The sequence below is a fragment of the Coregonus lavaretus genome, assembly GCF_964263955.1.
Source record: "Coregonus lavaretus genome assembly, chromosome: 14".
Classification (NCBI taxonomy): Eukaryota; Metazoa; Chordata; class Actinopteri; order Salmoniformes; family Salmonidae; genus Coregonus; species Coregonus lavaretus.
The window spans coordinates 48438200-48462766 of record NC_140001.1 but is presented as its reverse complement, the minus strand read 5'-3'; the positions used below and the strand labels follow the sequence as shown (position 1 = coordinate 48462766).

Genomic DNA, 24567 nt, shown 5'->3' with positions numbered 1-24567 from the left:
TCCCACAGTTGAATTGTGGACGGACAAATTCTAGCTGCTGTTATCCTGGCATCACAATGCCTGTTCACTTACATCCTCCCTATAGACTGACTCGTCGTTGTTGGTTATCAGGCCTACAATTGTGGTGTCATCAGCAAACTTGATGGAGCTGGTGTCGTGCAAAGCCACGCAGTCATGGGTGAACAGGGAGTACAGCAGAGGGCTGAGGACATACCCCTGGGGGTCCCCTGTGTTAAGAGTCAGTATGGAGGAGGTCTTGTTCCTATGGTCTGCCCGCCAGGAAGTCCAGGATCCAGTTGCAGGTGAGCTTGGTGTCGAGCTTGGAGGGAACAATAGTGTTGAATGCTGAACTGTAGTCAATGAACAGCGTTCTCACATAGGTGTTCCTCTTGTCCAGATGTGTTAGGGCCGTGTGAATAGCAACGGAAATCAAATCAAATCTAATTTTATTTGTCACATGCGCTGAATACAACAGGTGTAGACCTTACAGTGAAATGCTTACTTAAAAAATGGGATCTTCCGTGGATCTGTTGGAGCGGTAGGCAAATTGGCGTGGGTCCAGTGTGCCTGGCATACTGGCCTTGATATGGGCCATGAACAGCCTCTCGAGGCACTTCATGATGACTGGGGTGAGTGAGACGGGTCGATAGTCCTTTGGGAATGTCACCTTGTTTTTCTTGGGCACTGGGATGATGGTAAATCTCCTTGAAGCAGGTGGGGACTACAGCCAGGGACAGGTTGAAGTTGTCTGAGAATACCCTCCCCAGCTGGTCAGCACACACTCTGAGAATGCGGCCAGGGAGGCCATCTGGTCCGGCGGTTTTGTGAGTATTCACTCTTTTGAGAGTTTTCCTCACATCAGCCTCTGAGAGTGAAAGCACCTGGTCATCCGGAGCATCGAGATTCTTCATGGATAGCTCGGTATTGTCTCCCTTAGAGCGAGCATAGAATGTGTTAAACTCGTCTGGGAGGGAGGCTTCGGTGGGCACCACACAGCTAGTCCTTGCCACATGTCGTGTCTAAGTTGTCAAACATCGATTCAAGTTTGAGTCTGTAATGTCTTTTTGCGTCCCTAATGGATTTGAGGAGCTCGTAACTACTTGCCTTATACGCATCGAACGCAACCGAGTCATCAGGGTTCGTTCTGCTGACATTGAATGCTGCAGTATGGGCTCTCAGCATGGTACGGATATTTCTGTTCATCCAGGGTTTTTGGTTGGGGTATGTCCGGATTGCTATTGTGGGAACATCATCAACACGTCCTAATGAAGCCTGTGACTGATGGTGTATATTCCTCAATGCTGATGGATGAGTCCTGGGTGGATAAATATTTTAACATATTCCAATCAGTATTATCAAAACAGTCCTGGATATAAGGTAAAGAACAGATCAATCTCACTGGGGCTATACCTTCAACGCATCGCAGTGGACCGACAGTTTCAAGCTGGTTAAAATAAAGGAATATAGAAGCAATAGTGTGTGGCCTCCCCACTTTGTTATTGGTAATGTTTGTCTTATTCAGTGCCAACAGTTGATTATATAGATGAACATAATTTCACATCAGAGGTAATTAGGTGGAAGCAGAACAATTAGAAACTGAATTCAATAAAGAAGCGTTGGTAGCACTTTATTTTAAGGAACAGAAATGACTTGGTATTACCTGGTATTTTCTAGGAAATTGTGAGGTATCAATGGGTACTTTCTGCTACTTACTTCAAAGACCTTTAAACTATTGGTAACTACCTGGTACCAAATGGTGATGAGTGGTGCTACTTGCAATGAGCCTAAAAGAAACAAATGTAGGTTATTATAATTGTATAATTACCAATTTACCATGCAATTTCTAAGTAAAATACCAGGTAATTTCTGTACTATAAAATAAAGTGTTACCGAAGTGTTGGTAGTGAGCCATACATTATGACCAGTGGTGTAGTAGAGGGTAAATGCACATAAAAGCCAATCCTAGACCTCTGGTCTTGTAGGCTTTACAAGAGTACAAACTACAGACGGCAACATTCGCCCCATGTCTGTTCACCCACCTTATCTATCAGTGAGTCCATCAGGGGCCACAGTAGTAGCATTCTCCTCTTCTTATTCAGGGAATTATTATACTGCATTTAATTTTTCATCAGTTTTCTTTTAAGTGCATGTCTGAACTGCAATTGCTGCGATGTTACATGCAGTAGAGTAGCCAAAGCTTAAATACACATACATAGACATATATAGATTGGTGGAGAAGAGGGATGTTAGGAGCTCACTGGTCATCTCCTAGCGACTTGTCCTCCTGCTGCCCTGTGTGTTTGGAGGAGGGGGAGCCCCCGGCCCCAGCCTTACCCTGTGTGCTGAGGGAAGGAACCTCAGCTGCTCTCTCCAAGCGCTCAGAGTGGCGTTCAGTTCCTTGGCCTGCCTGGGCTCCTCGTCCTCCTCGCTCAGGCCCAGACTCTGTCTCAGACTCAGCCAGCCCTGCTGCTGCAGCCCCCTCCTCTGACCTGGTGGTCCCCACAAACTGCAGGTGAGGTAGGAGAGTCTCTTTGCGGCTCTCGGCGTAGAGCTGCTGTTCTAGGGTCAGGTAGGACGACGTCAGGTGTCTGAAGTCCATTTCAAAGGGCAAGGCTGACGACAGCACGCTTGTCTGGGATGACGCACAGGCCCTGGACTGCCCCTTGCAGGAGCTCCTGCTGCTCTCCTTGGTCTCCGGGAGCATGGACTGGATCTTGGGCAGCCAGCGCTTTCGCACACGCCGTGCGTTGGTGCACATGTCGGCTGCGATCACGTTCATCTCGCTCTCCTTGAAATTAGGTGCAAAGTTCTGACAGTAGACTGCAAAAGAGGGGAAAGAGACAAGGCAACATTGAAAGAAATGCATATTGTCTACTTTACATACAGTGTTGAGCCAAATTAATACAGTATGATGTTTAACACCTGAGAAAACAGAAGGGCACCTACGTTTGACAGTGTTTAGGACTCGGTTGTCCAACGGTTTTCGGCTGGGATCATTGGTGGAGGAGCGAATTCCAGTTCCACAGCTATTGGCCAGAGTGTTTCTATGTATACAATAGCCTAATCAGTAATCATAGGGCTCTCTCTTTATCCTTTCTATCATTTTCTCTACCCCCCCACTCTAATTTTCTCTGTCTGATATTACAAAATATGCTTTATAAAGAGCTAGTAGTCTACTGTCTAGGTCCACAATCTGGCCACGACAATATAGTTACAAATGCACTGTAGAATTGAACATTCTAACCTGTCAAAGAAGGTGGCGAGCAACCGACGCAGCAGCACTTTGTGCTTAATGCCAGCACACAAATGACAGTTCATCAACTGGCCACGAGTCATATATACACCAGAACCTGTGGAAAAGGACAGAGCAATGCTACTCACGTTCACATCCATGATGAAAACAATAAAACGGCGGGCCTCCCTAATGATCTCTATGTCCATGATAACATCTCTGTATTGTATGATACAGTTGGAAAGAAGAAAATAAACTGTCTGCACGTGAGGGCTTAGGTCTTTAACACTACAACAGCCATAGGCCAACGACTACTGACGTTTGATTTTGTAAATAAATAAAAATATGCCCCCCAAAAAATAGCAACGTCCTGCTCCTTCCCTGACTTTCCCTAAATATTTATATTTTAGATTGCTCAGTTGTCCGATTTAAAAAAATCACAAACAGAAAGGTATTTAGAGGCTGTTTACCTGTTTTTTTTAAAACAGCTATTACTAACTTAAGGGGCCAAGACAAATGTGCCGAAGGGCATTGGTACCCAGGCGCTAATGCATCTCTCTCCTCACTGAATGAGTGTTGTCAATGGATGAATGGGTGATAGAAACCAGAGAGAAACGGATAATTGTGCATGTGACTTCACAACTGAATTTGAATGAACTGAATGATGAGGAGGAAGGTGAAGAGGGTGATTGAATTTGAATGATCTGAATGACGAGGGTGAAGGGGTTTGAATAAAGAAACAATAGTGTAATAATAAAGAATTGTGGGTGCTCAAATTATTTTTTAAGGCTATTTAAATTAAATTATTAAGGCTGGAAATGGTATATCATCTCCCCTCAGAGAGTAAAATCAGACACTGAGAACAACATACAATGTGTGTAGTTCACAATGGCAAGCCAAACCAAACGAATGGACACACTGACAGCATCGAAAATGCTGCAGAATATAGATGAGCTGGAATCGGATGGTGGATCAGATCTTGATCTTGAAATCAACGTTGCTGATGAAGATTCTTCATCTGATTCGAGCCTCTGCCTCTGATGCCTGAGTCTCGCCACAGAAAAACCAGAACAGGGCCAACTGAGACGGTGATCCTAACTGCAACAGTGAGACAGGAGTCTGGCAAAGAAGACTAGCCTGCTCGGAACAGTGAACAAACTGACTGGAGCTGCCGCCCTCTGCACAAAACAACATACCAGCGGAGCTTTAGTCCACATCAGTGATGAAGTGATGAAAGAGTGGTAAAGCAACACTAAGAGTATTTGCAATCCTCAGCACCATGCATTCCACTGTTGCCATCGGCAGTTACCAGAAGAAGAAACCGGAGACAGTGACAGACTACAATCGCACAAAGGTACAGTGAGGGAATAAAGTATTTGATCCCCTGCTGATTTTGTACGTTTGCCCATTGACAAAGACATGATCAGTCTATAATTTTAATGGTAGGTTTATTTGAACAGTGAGAGACAGAATAACAACAAAAAAATCCAGAAATACCCATGTCAAAAATGTAATAAATTGATTTGCATTTTAATTAGGGAAATAAGTATTTGACCCCTCTGCAAAACATGACTTAGTACTTGGTGGCAAAACCCTTTTGGCAATCACAGAGGTCAGACGTTTCTCGTAGTTTGCACACATCTCAGGAGGGATTTTGTCCCACTGCTCTTTGTAGATCTTCTCCAAGTCATTAAGTTTTTGAGCCTGACGTTTGGCAACTCGAACCTTCAGCTCCCTCCACAGATTTTCTATGGGATTAAGGTCTGGAGACTGGCTAGGCCACTCCAGGACCTTAATGTGCTTCTTCTTGAGCCACTCCTTTGTTGCCTTGGCCGTGTGTTTTGGGTCATTGTCATGCTGGAATACCCATCCACGACCCATTTTCAATGCCCTGGCTGAGGGAAGGAGGTTCTCACCCAAGATTTGACGGTACAAGGCGCCATCCATCGTCCCTTTGATGCGGTGAAGTTGTCCTGTCCCCTTAGCAGAAAAACCCCCCCAAAGCATTATGTTTCCACCTCCATGTTTGATGGTGGGGATGGTGTTCTTGGGGTCATAGGCAGCATTACTCCTCCTCCAAACACGGCGAGTTGAGTTGATGCCAAAGAGCTCGATTTTGGTCTCATCTGACCACAACACTTTCACCCAGTTCTCCTCTGAATCATTCAGATGTTCATTGGCAAACTTCAGACGGGCCTGTATATGTGCTTTCTTGAGCAGGGGGACCTTGCGGGCGCTGCAGGATTTCAGTCCTTCACGGCGTAGTGTGTTACCAATTGTTTTCTTGGTGACTATGGTCCCAGCTGCCTTGAGATCATTGACAAGATCCTCCCGTGTAGTTCTGGGCTGATTCCTCACCCTTCTCATGATGATTGCAACTCCACGAGGTGAGATCTTGCATGGAGCCCCAGGCCGAGGGAGATTGACAGGTCTTTTGTGTTTCTTCCATTTGCAAATAATCACACCAACTGTTGTCACCTTCTCACCAAGCTGCTTGCCGATGGTCTTGTAGCCCATTCCAACCTTGTGTAGGTCTACAATCTTGTCCCTGACATCCTTGGAGAGCTCTTTGGTCTTAGCCTTGGTGGAGAGTTTGGAATCTGATTGATTGATTGCTTCTGTGGACAGGTGTCTTTTATACAGGTAACAAACTGAGATTAAGAGCACTCCCTTTAAGAGTGTGCTCCTAATCTCAGCTCGTTACCTGTATAAAAGACACCTGGGAGACAGAAATCTTTCTGATTGAGAGAGGGGGTCAAATACTTATTTCCCTCATTAAAATGCAAATCAATTTATAACATTTTTGACATTCGTTTTTCTGGATTTTTGTTGTTGTTATTCTGTCTCTCACTGTTCAAATAAACCTACCATTAAAATGATAAACTGATCATTTCTTTGTCAGTGGGCAAACGTACAAAATCAGCAGGGGATCAAATACTTTTTTCCCTCACTGTACGTAGCTCTGCCATTACAGATAGCCTTTCCATCTGCCATGCACCAAATATTATCTCCTTTCATTATATTGTATTACATTAATATTATTGATATTATTATTAGTATTATTCTATATAATTCTAACCTTTTCTATGCTATTTTGTTTTATGCAATAGCTTGGTCTGGATGCACTCGACCAGATGACAAGACTGTACTCTGTAAAGGAGGTACTTGCCGCTGGCCTGTTGCAGTGTTCTACAATGTGCTCGACATGGCTGCTATCAATGCACACGTGTTGTACAAGCAATGCCTTGACAAGATAGTCAGCAGAGACTTCATCATGGATCTGGCATGTGAGCTTCGTGAGAACCACATGAAAGCCAAGAAAGCAGCTACAGCCACCAAGCAGTCCACCAAGGAGGCAGCCAAGGCAGCAGCGCGTCCTGCTCTCCCTCTTCCCTATGCACCATAGCTCCCACTCGGGAAAAAGAGGACAATGTCAAATTACGTTTTTTATATCTTGTCATGGATATATTTCCACAAATATTTATTTATGCTATTCATCCTTTACAATTGTTCATGCACTGGTGCTTTTGTTTAGGAATACATCAAATCACTTCACCTGAGCACCTGACTGTTTATATTAGTATATATTTTTTGTTTTCTACTTTGTCAAAGAAGCTGTAACTGGACTGTAATACTATTACTAATCGAATCTACAAATAAAGTTGCTCAAATGTATTACACTGTAATATTTTTCTTGTAAGGGAAATGAAAATAGGCTATAGGTCTACGTTTTTCACTAGGACTTTGTAGAATTATACAAAACATATCCTTGACTCTATCCAAACAAATAACTATTGTTTTTATATCTAGTCATGGATATACTTCCACAAATATTTATTTATGCTATTCATCCTTTACAATTATTCATGCACTGGTGCTTTTGTTTAAGAATACGGCAAATAATTTCACCTGCGCACCTCGCTGGTTATATTATTATTATATATATATATACAGTAGGGAAAAAAAGTATTTAGTCAGCCACCAATTGTGCAAGTTCTCCCACTTAAAAAGATGAGAGAGGCCTGTAATTTTCATCATAGGTACACGTCAACTATGACAGACAAATTGAGATTTTTTTTCTCCAGAAAATCACATTGTAGGATTTTTAATGATTTTATTTGCAAATTATGGTGGAAAATAAGTATTTGGTCACCTACAAACACGCAAGATTTCTGGCTCTCACAGACCTGTAACTTCTTCTTTAAGAGGCTCCTCTGTCCTCCACTCGTTACCTGTATTAATGGCACCTGTTTGAACTTGTTATCAGTATAAAAGACACCTGTCCACAACCTCAAACAGTCACACTCCAAACTCCACTATGGCCAAGACCAAAGAGCTGTCAAAGGACACCAGAAACAAAATTGTAGACCTGCACCAGGCTGGGAAGACTGAATCTGCAATAGGTAAGCAGCTTGGTTTGAAGAAATCAACTGTGGGAGCAATTATTAGGAAATGGAAGACATACAAGACCACTGATAATCTCCATCGATCTGGGGCTCCACGCAAGATCTCACCCCGTGGGGTCAAAATGATCACAAGAACGGTGAGCAAAAATCCCAGAACCACACGGGGGGACCTAGTGAATGACCTGCAGAGAGCTGGGACCAAAGTAACAAAGCCTACCATCAGTAACACACTACGCCGCCAGGGACTCAAATCCTGCAGTGCCAGACGTGTCCCCCTGCTTAAGCCAGTACATGTCCAGGCCCGTCTGAAGTTTGCTAGAGTGCATTTGGATGATCCAGAAGAGGATTGGGAGAATGTCATATGGTCAGATGAAACCAAAATATAACTTTTTGGTAAAAACTCAACTCGTCGTGTTTGGAGGACAAAGAATGCTGAGTTGCATCCAAAGAACACCATACCTACTGTGAAGCATGGGGGTGGAAACATCATGCTTTGGGGCTGTTTTTCTGCAAAGGGAGCAGGACGACTGATCCGTGTAAAGGAAAGAATGAATGGGGCCATGTATCGTGAGATTTTGAGTGAAAACCTCCTTCCATCAGCAAGGGCATTGAAGATGAAACGTGGATGGGTCTTTCAGCATGACAATGATCCCAAACACACCGCCCGGGCAACGAAGGAGTGGCTTCGTAAGAAGCATTTCAAGGTCCTGGAGTGGCCTAGCCAGTCTCCAGATCTCAACCCCATAGAAAATCTTTGGAGGGAGTTTAAAGTCTGTGTTGCCCAGCAACAGCCCCAAAACTTCACTGCTCTAGAGGAGATCTGCATGGAGGAATGGGCCAAAATACAAGCAACAGTGTGTGAAAACCTTGTGAAGACTTACAGAAAATGTTTGACCTGTGTCATTGACAACAAAGGGTATATAACAATGTATTGAGAAACTTTTGTTATTGACCAAATACTTATTTTCCACCATAATTTGCAAATAAATTCATTAAAAATCCTACAATGTGATTTTCTGGATTTTTTTCCCCTCATTTTGTCTGTCATAGTCGACGTGTACCTATGATGAAAATTACAGGCCTCTCTCATCTTTTTAAGTGGGAAAACATGCACAATTGGTGGCTGACTAAATACTTTTTTCCCCCACTGTATATATTTTTTATACTTTGTCTAATGAAGCTGTAACTGGACTGTAATACTTACTATAACTCTATTACTAATAAAATCTACAAATAAATTGTATAAAATGTATTACACTAATGTTTTTATTGTAAGGGAAATAAAAATAGGCTATACGTTTTTCAGTAGGACTTTGTAGAATTATTCAAAACATATCCTTGACTCTATCTAAACAAATCACTATTGTTGTTATATTTTTACATGGATATATTTCGACGAATATTTCTTCATTCAATTTATCCTTTACAATATTTTTCAAGAGTTAGTGCTTATCAACCTTGCAGGTTGATATTCATTTGATGCGGACGCTAATGGGGACGCCCAGCAACATTCTCTAGCGGGTACTTACAGGCTAAAAGGCCCAGTGGTTCTAGTGTTAATTGAGTCAGTGCTTGAGACGAGCTGAGATGCACCATAGAGATACATATTACTAGAGTGGCCTATGTCATGGGTCACTGCTTGTGTCTTACCTCCCACCAGCTCCACCTTCTCCCCGGGATCCCCTTCTGTGTACAGGGTGGGGTGGCAGCGGTAGCCAATCTGGCTGATGAGACTGGGTGGCAGCGCCATCGTGTCCCTGCCGATCAGCACACAGCGCCCCTCAGTGGCCAGAGGTAGGGACAACATGTCCAACTTATCCTGCACTGGGGGAACAAGAGGAGGCAGAATTTCAATCCCAGACAGTATATTCTAAAGCTGAAGTTGTGCTCAAATGAGAACTACTGGTGCTTCTAAAAAGTAACCCAGAGGATGGAGCATTTACTGCTGTAGGAGTTGGTGGGGTGCCCATAATTCTGCCCGTAAGCCCCGTTTGTATTGCTGCTGCCGTAGAACTCCTCTTCAAACTCCTCCTCGTTGGGGTGGGAAGTGGGGCTGTCAGTGGCTGGGAGGCTGGAGGCTCCTGGGCTAGAGCTCTCCCCAGAGGCCATAGGGTACGACTGTACTCTGGGTACCATGCCACTCCCTCCTGCCCCCATGTAACATAACGCACTGCTCCTTGTGGCGTAGCCCTTGAGGCCCCTGGCTGTGTGCTCCTCACTCATTGGGGACTCACATCTTTCCTGCTTAATCCTACAAGTGGCCATTAGCGTGTCGCCTGGCAACAGGGCCGGATGGCTGTAGTTGGGGCTCGGCGGTTCGAAGCCCAGATCCTCGGTGGTGGCCGTTTGGGAATCGCAGTGTGGAGAGTTGGCCTTTAGCATGAGATTCATCCTGCGCTCCACAATGTTCTGGATCTGGAGGTAGCCGGCCGTGTACATGAGCACGAGCTGTTCGCTAGCGGCCATGGTCAGCCTGCCCGTGTAGCAGAAGGAGAGGATCTGCTGGAAGCAGGACGGGTTGACCGAGGAGGGTAGTTCAAACAGGCCCTGGGAGCTGCCGCTGAACAGGTCTCTGAAGTAGAGGCTGCTGGCGGCCAGCACGGCGCGGTGGGCCTTAAAGGACTGGCCGTTGACCATGACGGCCACGTCACAGTACTGGCCCTGCAGGCGCTGCTCATTCAGACTCTCCAGCACAGAGCTGCCAAAGTTGGGGATCTCCACATGCAGGAGCTGGGACATTATGATAAGAGCAGGTCTTCACTGGAGACAGGACCGGCTGAAAGGGCATCTGCCGACAGAGACAGATAGAAAGAGAGAGAAAGAGGAGATGGAGAAAAAAGTTATCCACATTCAGACAATACAACATGCATATTAATGTGCTATTTACAAAAAGAGTAAGAGTTCACAGTATCTTTGCTACTATTTCCTACAAAAACTGTCAGTAAGCTAACATTTCTTTTCCAGAACTTCATGATTGTTGATACAGAGGAATGAGATATAAGTTTTGAACTACTCTGCATAAGCTTTCAGGTATTCAATATACTGGACTAACTGTTACCTGCACAGAAAGTCATCCAACACTCATCCTCCTATTACAAACAGTCTCTAACCTGTACTGCACAGTCCTCTCTAAACAAGTCAAACATAAATTCAGATAAAAGATAAGGTTGCCCACCAGAAAGAACAGAAGCACTCCAATTCTCTCCTTCTCCATTCGAGACTGAGGTGGTAGAAGAGGGTGAGGTTCTCTATGCACAATCAATGCAACGTCTAGCGTATGTGTCACAGGGAAAGGGGGGGGGTAGGCTATAGACACAGACAGAGGAAGGGAGGGTGTGAGACAGAGAGGAGGAGTCATTTAAGGACATAGAGAGAGCTAATGCGGATAACTGCCCTGCAGAGGGTGACTGTGTACTATAGAGCCGGGAAATGGAGACATGTATTACATACCTCATCTGTTTCAGAGATTAATAAGACGGAAGATTGATTGTTACCGAGACCGTCTAAAATACGGAAGACGGATAAAGAGCTCCGACATACGGGCTGTCACGCACACTATGGTATAATACTGTCGACGTATGTTCTTTACAGTAGATTATCTACACTGTGTGATCAGACTCAGCCTGTGTGCCATGACTTGGGCAAATGCACAGCGCTGCAATGCAGTGCCTGTCCCAACTTGGCATGCTGAGTACATAGTGTGCATACTGCGTCTATGTGCCAACTAGGAGCCAGCCACACAGGGCACCGCACACAAATGACTACTCATCTGTGATTAAAGAAAGAGCTGGATGTGCCTGTTATTTCTTATAATATGGCAAGGATAACTCATAGGTTATGGAGGATAAGTGGTTATTATCCGATACTGCTAGGATTATTCTCTAAAGACTATATTGAAATGGATATTCTTGCAATTAAAGAATGAGGAAGGGCATGATAACTTGATTTTGAAAGTCAGCTTCTGAGTATCTTTCCAGCATTAATGTAGGATTTGTACTGCAGTGATAATCTAATGACCATTGTAACACTACATACTAGGTGGAGCATGCGGAGACTTGTTCCTTAAGGACCCAATGGGTTTGCAGATGTGATGTTAGCAGTGGACTGAATAACAATAATATGTCTTGTTCTAATGAATTGACACCCTTCCAAACATAGGCTAGAGAGTTAAAAGGATTTTGATATATTAAAAGGCACAATCTGTAATTTGAACAGCCTGCCACTTTGTAAACTAATAGGGCTGAGGAAATGTAACCGCTTTTAGATTCATTTGGAGCTATGGATACAACAATGACCGACATGATCGTTTTAAACATGGTGGGGTAATTGGAAAGCGCTATTGTGTGTCAGCGCCAGATTTCTAACAGTGGTCACAACAGGAGATCCCCAAAGCCTCACAAGGAACTAATAACATCATCTTGATTGCGCATAAACAAGAAAGTGTAACACTTTACAATAAAGTTCAATTTGTAAAGGGTTTATAACGGGTTTGTAATTATGTTATTAACTGTTATTTAATCATATGTAAAAGCATTATAATCCATTAATAAATGGGTTATAACAAATTAGTCAAAATAGTGCCATAGCCAGTCAGTGCTTGCCAAATAGTGAGCCACTATTTACCTCCAGCTATTAACCATTTATAAATGCACTTACAAATGCGTATAATATTGAACGTTTATGTACTGTATTATCATGCAACCTTTTTTTCAATGGTTGCACAGTTAAATAATAGATATTTTCTCACTTTTGGGTGTGATGCATTGTTGCTCTGTTCCAGGAACAGAAATGGTTGGTTTCAGACCAATGGTCAACTCCCATGTGTCTTACCCCACATCTGAAACCCTGATGATGCATTTGTGCACTTCTTTATTCGAGGTTTCTGAAAGATTCCCACGACTTTGTGAGATCTGCCCATCTGTGAAACACACTTGAAATAAAGACGACCTGGAACGTGCCCAGAATGTTGAGTTGACACTGACATCATGTGCAAAGGCCAGAGAGATTGCGCAAAATAAACATTGTTCACAAGATACACATTTTCACACAGAGGAGAGAGGGTAAATTCTCTATGTAATTTGTTTCACTTTTGAATACAGAAGTTCGGATGTATAATTTAGCATGCTGCTCAGCTAGCTAGCTGTGAAGCATCCGGTTGGCGTTTCCACTCACTACCACATATGGTGGTGAGAGGAAGCCCAGTGGCCGGCAGTGAGAGAAGATGAAGCGAGATGCTGAGGAGTATTTCTGTCTATAATAAAGCCCTTTGTGGGGAAAAACTCATTCTGATTGGTTAGGCCTGGTTCCCCAGTGGGAGTTACAGTTCATATAAGGAAATCAGTCAATTGAAATAAATTCATTAGGCCCTAATCTATGGATTTCACATGAATGGGCAGGGGTGCTGCCATGGGTGGGCCTGGGAGTACATAGGCCACCCACTAGACAGAAATTGTTGCGTTTATATTTTTGTTCAGTATAGAATCTGTTACGAACAGAGTGGACTAAGTTTTGTAGACTTTACCCACTCCCAAAGTTTAACAAAATTGCGTTGTTTAGAAGGAGTGCAAGGGCGAATTGAGTTATTGCACACGCGCACTTCAGAGTAGGCGTTCCCTAACGAAAATATGCAAATACATGCTAGAATGAGCCAAAAGGCTCTCGCTAGCTCATGCTTGGCTCTGCCCACCTTCTTGCTTGTTTTGCCCCTATGATTAATTTGCTCCCATTGGAAACGACAGGTTGTTTCTATCTTGCGTAAGTTATACAAATCTTTGCGTTAGGTAGCTAGCATTAGGTGAAACCTAAAACATATTTTTGAATATAGACATTCTGCTACATGATATAACACAAGATAATATTTGCATTGATCATGTTTTCTGGCTAGCTAGTTAGCTTTGCTAGCTAGCAAATGTTAGCTGCCAGCTAGCTAGCTAACATCAACATAACAGAGTTTCCATGCAATTTGTTTAGGTAGATTTTTTGGATTAGCATGCTAGCTAGCTAGTTATCTAACCTTTGAACTCAGCTACAGTCTCTAGCTAGGTAGCTGGTAAGTTAGCTAGTCATTATCCTTTGTCAGCAAACTAGCATGAGCGGTATAAAATTAAAGACTAACTTACAAGCTAGCTAGCTAACTAGCTAGTGTATTAGCAAACATTTTGATAACTAGCTAAACCCTTTCATCTGTGGTAGCTAGCTATCAGTGTTCGCAAGTAATGTTAAACACTAGCTATTATTATTATTATTATTAGCTACCAGTGGATAACATAACTAGCTAAGCCCAAATGGTAGAAATCAGGATAATGATGCTAGCAGAGTAATGTAGCTATTGTCTATGCTAAATTGTCATAAACTCTCCAACATATTCCCACAAGGTCTCAGACTCCAGGACAGGAAAATGCTTAACAACAAAGAAACGGATGAAGACAGAAGGGGACCATGTTGTATTTTAAAATAGTTAATATGTTCCATTCTGACTTGTAATGTTAAAAAAGGAGAAAAATACATTAGCTAGGGTACTATACCAATGAAACGCTACAGATTTGAGTCACGGCAATTAAAATGGTTTTCCCAATGTATCATTCTATTAAATTCCATTTTGTTCTTACTATGTTTGAGGAGATTATATACTGTTATAAATGTTTGCAACTTAACATTAATAAATGGCAAGAAGGTTTCCACTTTCTTTTAAGGTATATTTTTTAGAAGTTATACAGTGCAGTCGGAAAGTATTCAGACCCCTTCACCGTTTCCACATTTTGTTACGTTACAGCCTTACTCTAAAATGGATTAAATAAACAAATTATCATCAATCTACACACAATACCCCATAATGACAAAGTGAAAAACTGTTTTTTAGAAAATTTTGCAAATGTATATAAAAAAAAAAGGAAAAGAAATACCTAATTTACAGAGGTATTCAGACCCTTTGGTATGAGACTCGAAATTGAGCTCAGGTGCATCCTGTTTCCATTGATCATCGTTGAGATGTTTCTACAACTTGATTGGAGTCCACCTGTGGTAGATTCAATTGATTGGACATGATTTGGAAAGGCCCACACCTGTCTGTATAAGGTCCCACAATTGACAGTGCATGTCAAAGCAAAAACCAAGCCATGGCCAAACTGAGCAATCGGGGGAGAAGGGCCTTGGTCAGGGAAGTGACCAAGAACCTGATGGTCACTTTGACAGAGATCCAGAATTCCTCCTTGGAGATGAGAGAACCTTCCAGAAGGACAACGATCTCTGCAGCACTCCAGTAATCAGGCCTTTATGGTAGGGTGGCCAGACGGAAGCCACTCCTCTGTAAAAGGCACATAACAGCCCGCTTGGAGTTTCCCAAAAGGCACCTAAAGGACTCTCAGACCATGAGAAACAAGATTCTCTGGTCTGATGAAACCAATATTTAACTATTTCGCCTGTCTGGAGGAACACCTGGCACCATCCCTACGGTGAAGCATGGTGGTGGCAGCATCATGCTTTGGGGATGTTTTTCAGTGGCAGGGACTGGGAGACTAGTCAGGATCGAGGGAAACATGACTGGAGCACAGAAACCTGCTGCAGAGCGCTCAGGACCTCAGACTGGGGTGAAGGTTCACCTTCCAACATGACAACGACCCTAAGCACACAGCCAAGACAATGCAGGAGTGGCTTCGGGACAAGTCTCTGAATGTCCTTGAGTGGCCCAGCCAGAGCCCGGACTTGAACCTGATCGAACATCTCTGGAGAGACGCTCCCCAGCCAACCTGACAACTTGAGAGGATCTGCAGAGAAGAATGGGAGAAACTCCCCAAATACAGGTGTGACAACCGAGGCAGTAATCGCTGCCAAAGGTGCTTCAACAAAGTACTGAGTAAAGGGCCTGAATACTTATGTAATGTGATATTTCCATTTCTAAAAACCTGTTTTTGCTTTGTCATTATGGGGTATCGTGTATAGATTGATGAGGAAAAACAACTAATCAATTTTAGAATAAGGCTGTAACGTAACAAAATGTGGGAAAAGTAAAGGGGTCTGAATAGTTTCCGAATCCACTCTATATTGGTAGGCCTAACTAATTAATAATGGTCAGTAGTTTCCACTTTCTTTAAAGGTTATAGATCTGTCATTCTCATTGACATCAAGTCTAAGAAGTGGTAGATGTGTTCTATGTGCGCTATTTCTATGCTTCCCATTCTTAAGTTTCGTTTTTGCGTCTTTTACTTTTGGTTTCGTACACCAGCTTCAAACAGCTGAAAACATATTTTTGGTTATGGAAAATATATTTCACAGCGGTTTAGATGGTACAATGATTCTTTAAACAATGACTGCTTGTTTTGTCACATAAACTGAAATTAGGCAAACTAGGATTTTAGCAACCAGGAAATGGCGGAGCGATTTCTGTATATTGCAATTTTAGGTATATTTTCAGCAGTTATAAATGTTGGTAACTCATTTGTTAATGGTCCGAGGATTGCCACTTTAAAATAAAGTATAATTTTAGCAGTTATACAGTGCCTTGCAAAAGTATTCAGCCCCCTTGGCGTTTTTCCTATTTTGTTGCATTACAACCTGTAATTTAAATGGATTTTTATTTGGATTTCATGTAATGGACATACACAAAATAGTCCAAATTGGTGAAGTGAAATGAAAAAAATTACTTGTTACAAAAAATTATAACAGATAAATAACGGAAAAGTGGTGCGTGCATATGTATTCACCCCCTTTGCTATGAAGCCCCTAAATAAGATCTGGTGCAACCAATTACCTTCAGAAGTCACATAATTGGTTAAATAAAGTACACCTGTGTGCAACCTAAGTGTCACATGATCTCAGTATATATATACACCTGTTCTGAAAGGCCCCAGAGTCTGCAACACCACTAAGCAAGGGGCATCACCAAGCAAGCGGCACCATGAAGACCAAGGAGCTCTCCAAACAGGTTAGGGACAAGGTTGTGGTGAAGTACAGATCAGGGTTGGGTTATAAAAAAATATCCGAAACTTTGAACATCCCACGGAGCACCATTAAATCCATTATAAAAAAATTGAAAGAATATGTCACCACAACAAACCTGCCAAGAGAGGGCCGCCCACCAAAACTCACAGACCAGGCAAGGTGGGCATTAATCAGAGGCAACAAAGAGACCAAAGATAACCCTGAAGGAGCTGCAAAGCTCCACAGCGGAGATTGGAGTATCTGTCCATAGGACCACTTTAAGCCGTACACTCCACAGAGCTGAGCTCTACGGAAGAGTAGCCAGAAAAAAGCAATTGCTTAAAGAAAAAAATAAGCAAACACGTTTGATGTTCGCCAAAAGGCATGTGGGAGACTCCCCAAACATATGGAAGAAGGTACTCTGGTCAGATGAGACTAAAATTGAGCTTTTTGGCCATGTCTGGCGCAAACCCAACACCTCTCATCATCCCGAGAACAACATCCCCACAGTGAAGCATGGGGGTGGCAGCATCATACTGTGGGGATGTTTTTCATCGGCAGGGACTGGGAAACTGGTCAGAATTGAAGGAATGATGGATGGCGCTAAATACAGGGAAAATCTTGAGGGAAACCTGTTTCATTCTTACAGAGATTTGAGACTGGGACGGAGGTTCACCTTCCAGCAGGACAATGACCCAAAGAATACTGCTAAAGCAACACTCGAGTGGTTTAAGGGGAAACATTTAAATGTCTTGGAGTGGCCTAGTCAAAGCCCAGACCTCAATCCAATTGAGAATCTGTGGTATGACTTACAGATTGCTGTACACCAGCGGAACCCATCCAACTTGAAGGAGCTGGAGCAGTTTTGCCTTGAAGAATGGGCAAAAATCCCAGTGGCTAGATGTGCCAAGCTTATAGAGACATACCCCAAGAGACTTGCAGCTGTAATTGCTGCAAAAGGTGGTTCTACAAAGTATTGACTTTGGGGGGGGGGGGGGGGGGGGTGAATAGTTATGCACGCTCAAGTTCTGTTTTTTTTGTCTTATTTCTTGTTTGTTTCACAAAAAAAAATATTTGGCATTTTCATCAAGTGGTAGGCATGTTGTGTAAATCAAATTATACAACCCCCCAAAAAATCAATTTGAACTCCAGGTTGTAAGGCAACATAATAGGAAAAATGCCAAGGGGGGTGAATACTTTCGCAAGCCACTGTACATGTGGGTAATTCATTTATAGATGATTTGGGTTCACTCAGAGCTTAGACATACTTATAGACAGTTTTGGGTACTCATCACTACATACATGTGAGAAGATTCAACACTTTGTTAAACATGTTCAGTCAATGAATGGTGGGTATGAAGACCCAAACATTCAACGTTGTGAGAGGAGACCTCCTCCATTGTTTCACCAACCGAAGGTATTACGGTTACCATTTCACACCAGAACGTTCACCATACTTGGACTATCACAGAGAAGTGGTAAGTTTGTGTTGATATAATCTGGTAAAGGGTAATGATGATTGAATAATGTCCTGGATGTAAATTTGGCCAGGGTATCAGGGTTTCAAAGGTCATTCGAGACACATCACGAAAGCCAACCACTTCAGTTCCTGGGTCAGAGCAACAATGCATCACACCCAAAGTGAGACAAAAACTATTGTTCAACTGTGGAACTACTGAAAATAAGGTTGCATGAAGTGTTAATCTTATAAGCATTTATAAATGGTTAATAGCTGGAGGTAAATATTAGCTCACTATTTGTATTTATTATGGATCCCCATTCCTGGGGTCCAGCATAATAAGACAGTTACATACAGTTTAAAATACTACATGACGTTAAATTTCATAACACCTTACCCAACACATTCAGTGTTTTCCCTCAGGCCACCACGCCATTTCCATGTGCACGTGTGTGTAGAGTTTATGTCTTATGTGTACTGTGTGTGTCTCTTCACAGTACCCGCTGTTCCATAATGTGTATTTTTATCTGTTTTTTTAATCCGACTCTACCGCTTGCATCAGTTACCTGATGTGGAATAGAGTTCCATGTTGCCATGGCTCTATGTAGTACTGTGCGCCTCCCATAGTCTGTTCTTGACTTGGGGATTGTGAAGAGACCTTTGGTGGCATGTCTTGTGGGGTATGCATGGGTGTCCGAGCTGTGTGCTAGTAGTTTAAACAGACACCTCGGTGCATTCAGCATGTCAACACTTATAAAAACAAGTAATGATGAATTCAATCTCTCCTCCAATTTGAGCCATGAGAGATTTAAATGCATTTTATTAATGTTAGCTCTCCGTGTACATTTAAGGGCCAGCCGTGTTGCCCTGTTCTGAGCCAATTGTAATTTTCCGAGGTCCTTCTTTGTGGCACCTGGCCACACGACTGAACAGTAGTCCAGGTGCGACAAAACTAGAGCCTGTAGGACCTGCCTTGTTGATAGTGTTGTTAAAAACGCAGAGTGCGCTTTATTATGGACAGACTTCTCCCCATCTTAGCTACTGTTGTTTCAACATGTTTTGACCATGACCATGTCACCTCAACTTGCTCAATTTCCACATGATTTATTACAAGATTTTGGTTTAGTGAATGATTTGTCCCAAATACAATGCTTTTTGTTTTGGAAATATTTAGGACTAACTTATTCCTTGCCACCAATTCTGAAACTAACTGCTGCTCTTTGTTAAGTTTTGCAGTCATTTCACTCACTGTAGTGACGTGTATAGTGTTGAGTCATCCGCGTACATAGCCACACTGGCTTTACTCAAGGCATGTCGTTAGTAAAGATTTAAAAAAGTAAGTGGCCTAGACAGCTGCCCTGGGGAATTCGTGATTCTACCTGGATTATGTTGAAGAGGCTTCCATTAAAGAACACCCTCTGTGTACTGTTAGACAGGTAACTCTTTATCCACAATATAGCATGGGGTGTAAAGCCATAACACAAGTTTTTCCATCAGCAGACTATGATAATGTCAAAAGCCGCACTGAAGTTTAACAAAACAGCTCCCACAATATTTTTATCATCAATTTCTCTCAATCAGTCATTTGTGTACGTGCTGTGCTTGTTGAATGTCCTTCCCCATAAGCGTGACGAAAGTCTGTTGTCAATTTGTTTACTGTAAAATAGCATTGTATCTGATCAAACATAATTTTTTCCAAAAGTTTACTAAGGGTTGGTAACAGGCTGATTGGTCAGCTATTTGAGCCAGTAAAGGGGGCTTTCCTATTCTTGGGTAGCGGAATGACTTTTGCTTCCCTCCAGGCCTGATGGCAAATACTTTCTAGTAGGCTTAAATTGAAGAAATGGCAAATTGGAGTGGAAATATCGTCCACTATTATCCTCAGTAATTTTCCATCCAAGTTGTCAGACCCCGGTGACTTGTCATTGTTGATAGACAATTTTTTCACTTCTTTCACAATCACTTTACGAATTTCAAATTTGATCAGTTATACTTGGATGTGTAGTGTCAGCATTTGTTGCTGGCATGTCATGCCTAAATTTGCTAATCTTGCCAATGAAAAAATCATTAAAGTAGTTGGCAATATCAGTGGGTTTTGTGAAGAATGAGCCATCTGATTCAATGAATGATGGAGCTGAATTTGCCTTTTTGCCCAAATTTTAATTTAAGGTGCTCCAAAGCTTTTTATTATCATTCTTTGTCATTTATCGTTGTTTCATAGTGTAGTTTCTTCATCTTTTAATTCAGTTTAGTCACATGATTTCTCAATTTGCAGTACATTTGCCAATCGGTTGTGCAGCCAAACTTATTTGCCATTCCTTTTGCCTAATCCCTCTCAACCATACCATTTTAAAATTCCTCATCAATCCAAGGGGATTTAACAGTTTTCAGTCATTTTCTTAATGGGTGCATGCTTATTAGTAACTTGGATAAGCAATTTCATAAATGGTGTCAAGTGCAGCGTCTGGTTGCTCCTCAATACACACCACAGACCAACAAATATTATTTACATCAACAACATAGGAATCAATACAAAACATATTGTATTACCTGTTATACACTATATTAGGCCCAGCCTTTGGAACTTTGATTTTCCTAGATATGGCTACTATATTGTGATCACTACATCCGATGGATTTGGATAAAGCTTTAAAGCAAATTTCTGCAGCATTAGTAAAGATGTAATCAATACATGTTGATGATTTCATTCCTGTGCTGTTTGTAACTACCCTGGTAGGTTGACTGATAACCTGAACCAGGTTGCAGGCAATAGTCACAGTTTGAAGCTTTCTCTTGAGGGGGCAGGCTGATGAAAGCCAGTTAATATTTAAATCACCCAGAAAACCTCTCTGGTGATATCACATACATTATCAAGCATTTCACACGTTATCCAGATACTGCCTGTTAGCACTTGGTCTATAGCAGCTTCCCACCACAATGGTGAGGCAGATGAACCTGTAGCCATATTACTTCAACAGTAATTAACATGAGATCATCTTTAAGCTTTACAGGAATGTGGTTATTTAAGCTTTATCCAAATCCATCGGATGTAGTGATACAATATGTTTTGTAGTGATTCCTATGTTGTTGATGTAAAGAATATTTGTTGGTCTGTGATGTGTAATGAGAAGCAACCAGACGCTGCACTTGACACCATTTATGAAATTGCTTATCCAAGTTACTAATAACCATGCACCCATTAAGAACATGACTGAAAACTGTTAAATCCCCTTGGATTGATGAGGAATTTAAAAATGGGGGAAGGCCCTCAAAATTGTCAAAGACTCGAGCCATCCTAGTCATAGACTGTTCTCTCTGCTACCGCACGGCAAGCGGTACCGGAGCGCCAAATCTAGGTCCAAAAGGCTTCTCATCAGCTTCTACCCCCAAGCCATAAGACTCTTGAACAGCTAATCATGGCCACCTGGACTATTTGCACCCTCACCCCATCTTTTTACGCTGCTGCTACACTGTTAATTATTTATGCATAGTCACTTTAACTCTACCCACATGTACATATTACCTCAACTAACTCAGCTAGCCGGTGCCCCCGCACATTGACTCTGCACCGGTACCCCCCTGTATATAGACTCCCTACTGTTACTTTATTTTACTTCTACTCTTTTTTTCCTCAACACTTTTTTGTTGTTGTTGTTTTATTTAACTTTTTATTAAGAAATAAATGCATTGTTGGTTAAGGGCTGTAAGTAAGCATTTCACGGTAATGTCTACACCTGTTGTATTCGGTGCATGTGGCAAATAAAATTTGATTTTATATAAAACGGCAACACCTCCACCTTTGGCATTTCTGTCTATGTTATAACCATGTATTGCTACCACTGTGTCATCAAAGGTATTATCTAAGTGAGTTTCAGAGATTGTCAAAATATAAATATAATCTGTTACTAGCAATTTATTGATTTCATTCACCTTGTTTCTTATGTTAACGTGGGCTATTTATAGCATTTTTCTGGGATGCTTGATTGTTTTCATTGCTTTATTGGGAAGCTTAGCAGAAGTAGACATGCTCATGTTTTTTATTGTTAGTGCAGGGTGAGCTGCACACAGTGCACTTCCTACTAGGGCACACCACCTCAGTGCCAACAGTACAACTCTGGTTCATAGGCATATGATTACTGCATACAGAGCAGTAAGAGGGACATACATTAGATTACATTGTGTCTTCCAACACCCCTGGGAAAATGTACATTTGCTGAGGCATTATGACAACTCAGCGACACAATGGTAGGGATTAACTGAGATGGGCTTGGGTCATTGATAAGTCATTGTCTCAATGCAGCCTTATAATGCTGTGAAAGGATCCACGAACAATAACACGAGCTTTGTTTCCAGAAGGTATCAAAATTGTCAATAAATACACCCACAGACCTGCAATAGTCTCATTTCCAGTTATGGAGGGCGAAAAGCCTGCTGAAACGTTCAATGCCACGATTTAGGGAGGACCGAGGGCCAGATATTATTGGGCGTTTGTTGGTGTCAAGCAGTGACCCAATCAGTTCTCCAAAATCCATCTTCAGCTGTTTTGAGCTGCCCTTCATAATGTCTTTGAATCCCACATTAACTCTGATAGACAACATTTCCTGATGCTGGTTTAAAATGTTTAGGAGCAGCTTATTGATGTCCTGTACTCGTGCTCCTGGATAGCACAACATTTTTGCTCCAGGGACTGAGAAATGTCTCACCATTGAGCTGCCCAATACAACGACCAGAGAAGGGAATGGAGAAATCCACCCATTCCAACCCCAACACAATCCGTTGAACCTTTCACGGGCCCACGAGAAGCAGGATAGCGTACGCCTGCTGCTCCCGGTGATAGGTCCAGACCTCCCACAGCAGGCAGTGCACCGTCAGATCCAGAGAGAGGGAAAGGAGCCGAACTCAACGACAAAGCCGCTGCTGGAGTCAGTGTAGTTGGATTCAGCATTGCAGTCGCAGACACAGGCAATCCCAGCGATGAAGGCACAGGTAATCAGCCACCAGTGCAGCGAAACTATTCTTTATGTTAATCTGCTCCGAACCTCTCGCAGTCAATCCTGTCCGCTTAGCAGCATGCCGCTGTTCTCCGTGTACTTCACTACAGGATTGAGGAGCAGAACCAGATGGAGACGACTTCCTTGGCAGGCAAGTTCCAGGTAACACAGGCCAATCGGATATGGACAAATGACAAGGCGGGCAAACACTGACCAGTTATTGCACTATTTTGACAAAATAACCATTTATAATGCATTTACAAAATATTAACTGTTAATAACACCCTTTACAAATGGAACCTTATTGTAAAGTGTTACCAAAGAAGGTAAACAAAAATTAACCAGGAGATGGTGAGGCAACTGTAACCAATACATCTGTGATAGATTGTAAGGTGCCTATCAAGGTTGCTACAATATTAAAGATCCTGAGCATTAAAATATTTTCTTTCACGTTTTTTTGCCGCCACCGCGTTCTATTTTTCAGCATTTCATTGTACAGTAACTGATCACGGCCTATCTGACATTGAAGATAGATTAAACTGCACTCGCGCTGCCTTGACTTAAACATAAAAAATTAAAAGAATTGCATCCGACATTCTGTAGGGTAAGTGTGAGGCAATATTAGTCGGGCAACAGTCATTCTCAATCTCCTAATATCACTGTAAAGTCATGGTCAAAAGTTGAGAATGACACAAATACTAACTTTCACAAAGTCTGCTGCCTCAGTTTTTATGATGGCAATTTGCATATACTCCAGAATGTCATGAAGAGTGATCAGATGAATTGCAATTAATTGCAAAATCCCTCTTTGCCATGAAAATGAACTTAATCCCCCAAAAAAACATTTCCACTGCATTTCAGCCCTGCCATCATGTCAGTGATTATCTCGTTAACACAGGTGAGAGTGTTGACGAGGACCAGGCTGGAGATCACTCTGTCATGCTGATTGAGTTAGAATAACAAACTGGAAGCTTTAAAAGGAGGGTGGTGCTTGAAATCATTGTTCTTCCTCTGTTAACCATGGTTACCTGCAAGGAAACGTGCCGTCATCATTGCTTTGCACAAAAAGGGCTTCACAGGGAAGGATATTGCTGCTAGTAAGATTCCACCTAAATCAACCATTTATCGGATCATCAAGAACTTCAAATGAGAGAGGTTCAATTGTTGTGAATAAGGCGTCAGGGCGCCCAAGAAAGTCCAGCAAGCGCCAGGACCGTCTCCTAAAGTTGATTCAGCTGCGGGATCGGGGCACCGCCAGTGCAGAGCTTGCTCAGGAATGGCAGCAGGCAGGTGTGAGTGAATCTGCACGCACAGTGAGGCGAAGACTTTTGGAGGATGGCCTGGTGTCAAGAAGGGCAGCAAAGAAGCCACTTATCTCCAGGAAAAACATCAGTGACAGACTGATATTCTGCAAAAGGTACAGGGATTGGACTGCTGTACTGGACTGGGGTAAAGTCATTTTCTCTGATGAATCCCCTTTCCGATTGTTTGGGGCATCCGGAAAACACCTTGTCCGGAGAAGACAAGGTGAGCGCTACCATCAGTCCTTTGTCATGCCAACAG

The 24567-nt window shown here is 42.4% G+C and overlaps 1 protein-coding gene across 1 annotated transcript; it reads right to left on the bottom strand.

Annotated features, from left to right (window-relative positions):
* Positions 1-2254: 2254 nt before the first annotated feature.
* Positions 2255-10377, bottom strand: nacc2l (NACC family member 2-like; the record flags this gene model as incomplete). The annotated part of the gene is made up of 5 exons (XM_084176411.1): positions 2255-2820; positions 2947-3044; positions 3245-3350; positions 9289-9462; positions 9582-10377. 5 exons carry the CDS (start codon positions 10375-10377, stop codon positions 2255-2257), a joined length of 1740 nt encoding a protein of 579 aa, XP_084032537.1.
* Between the last annotated feature and the right edge of the window lie 14190 nt (positions 10378-24567).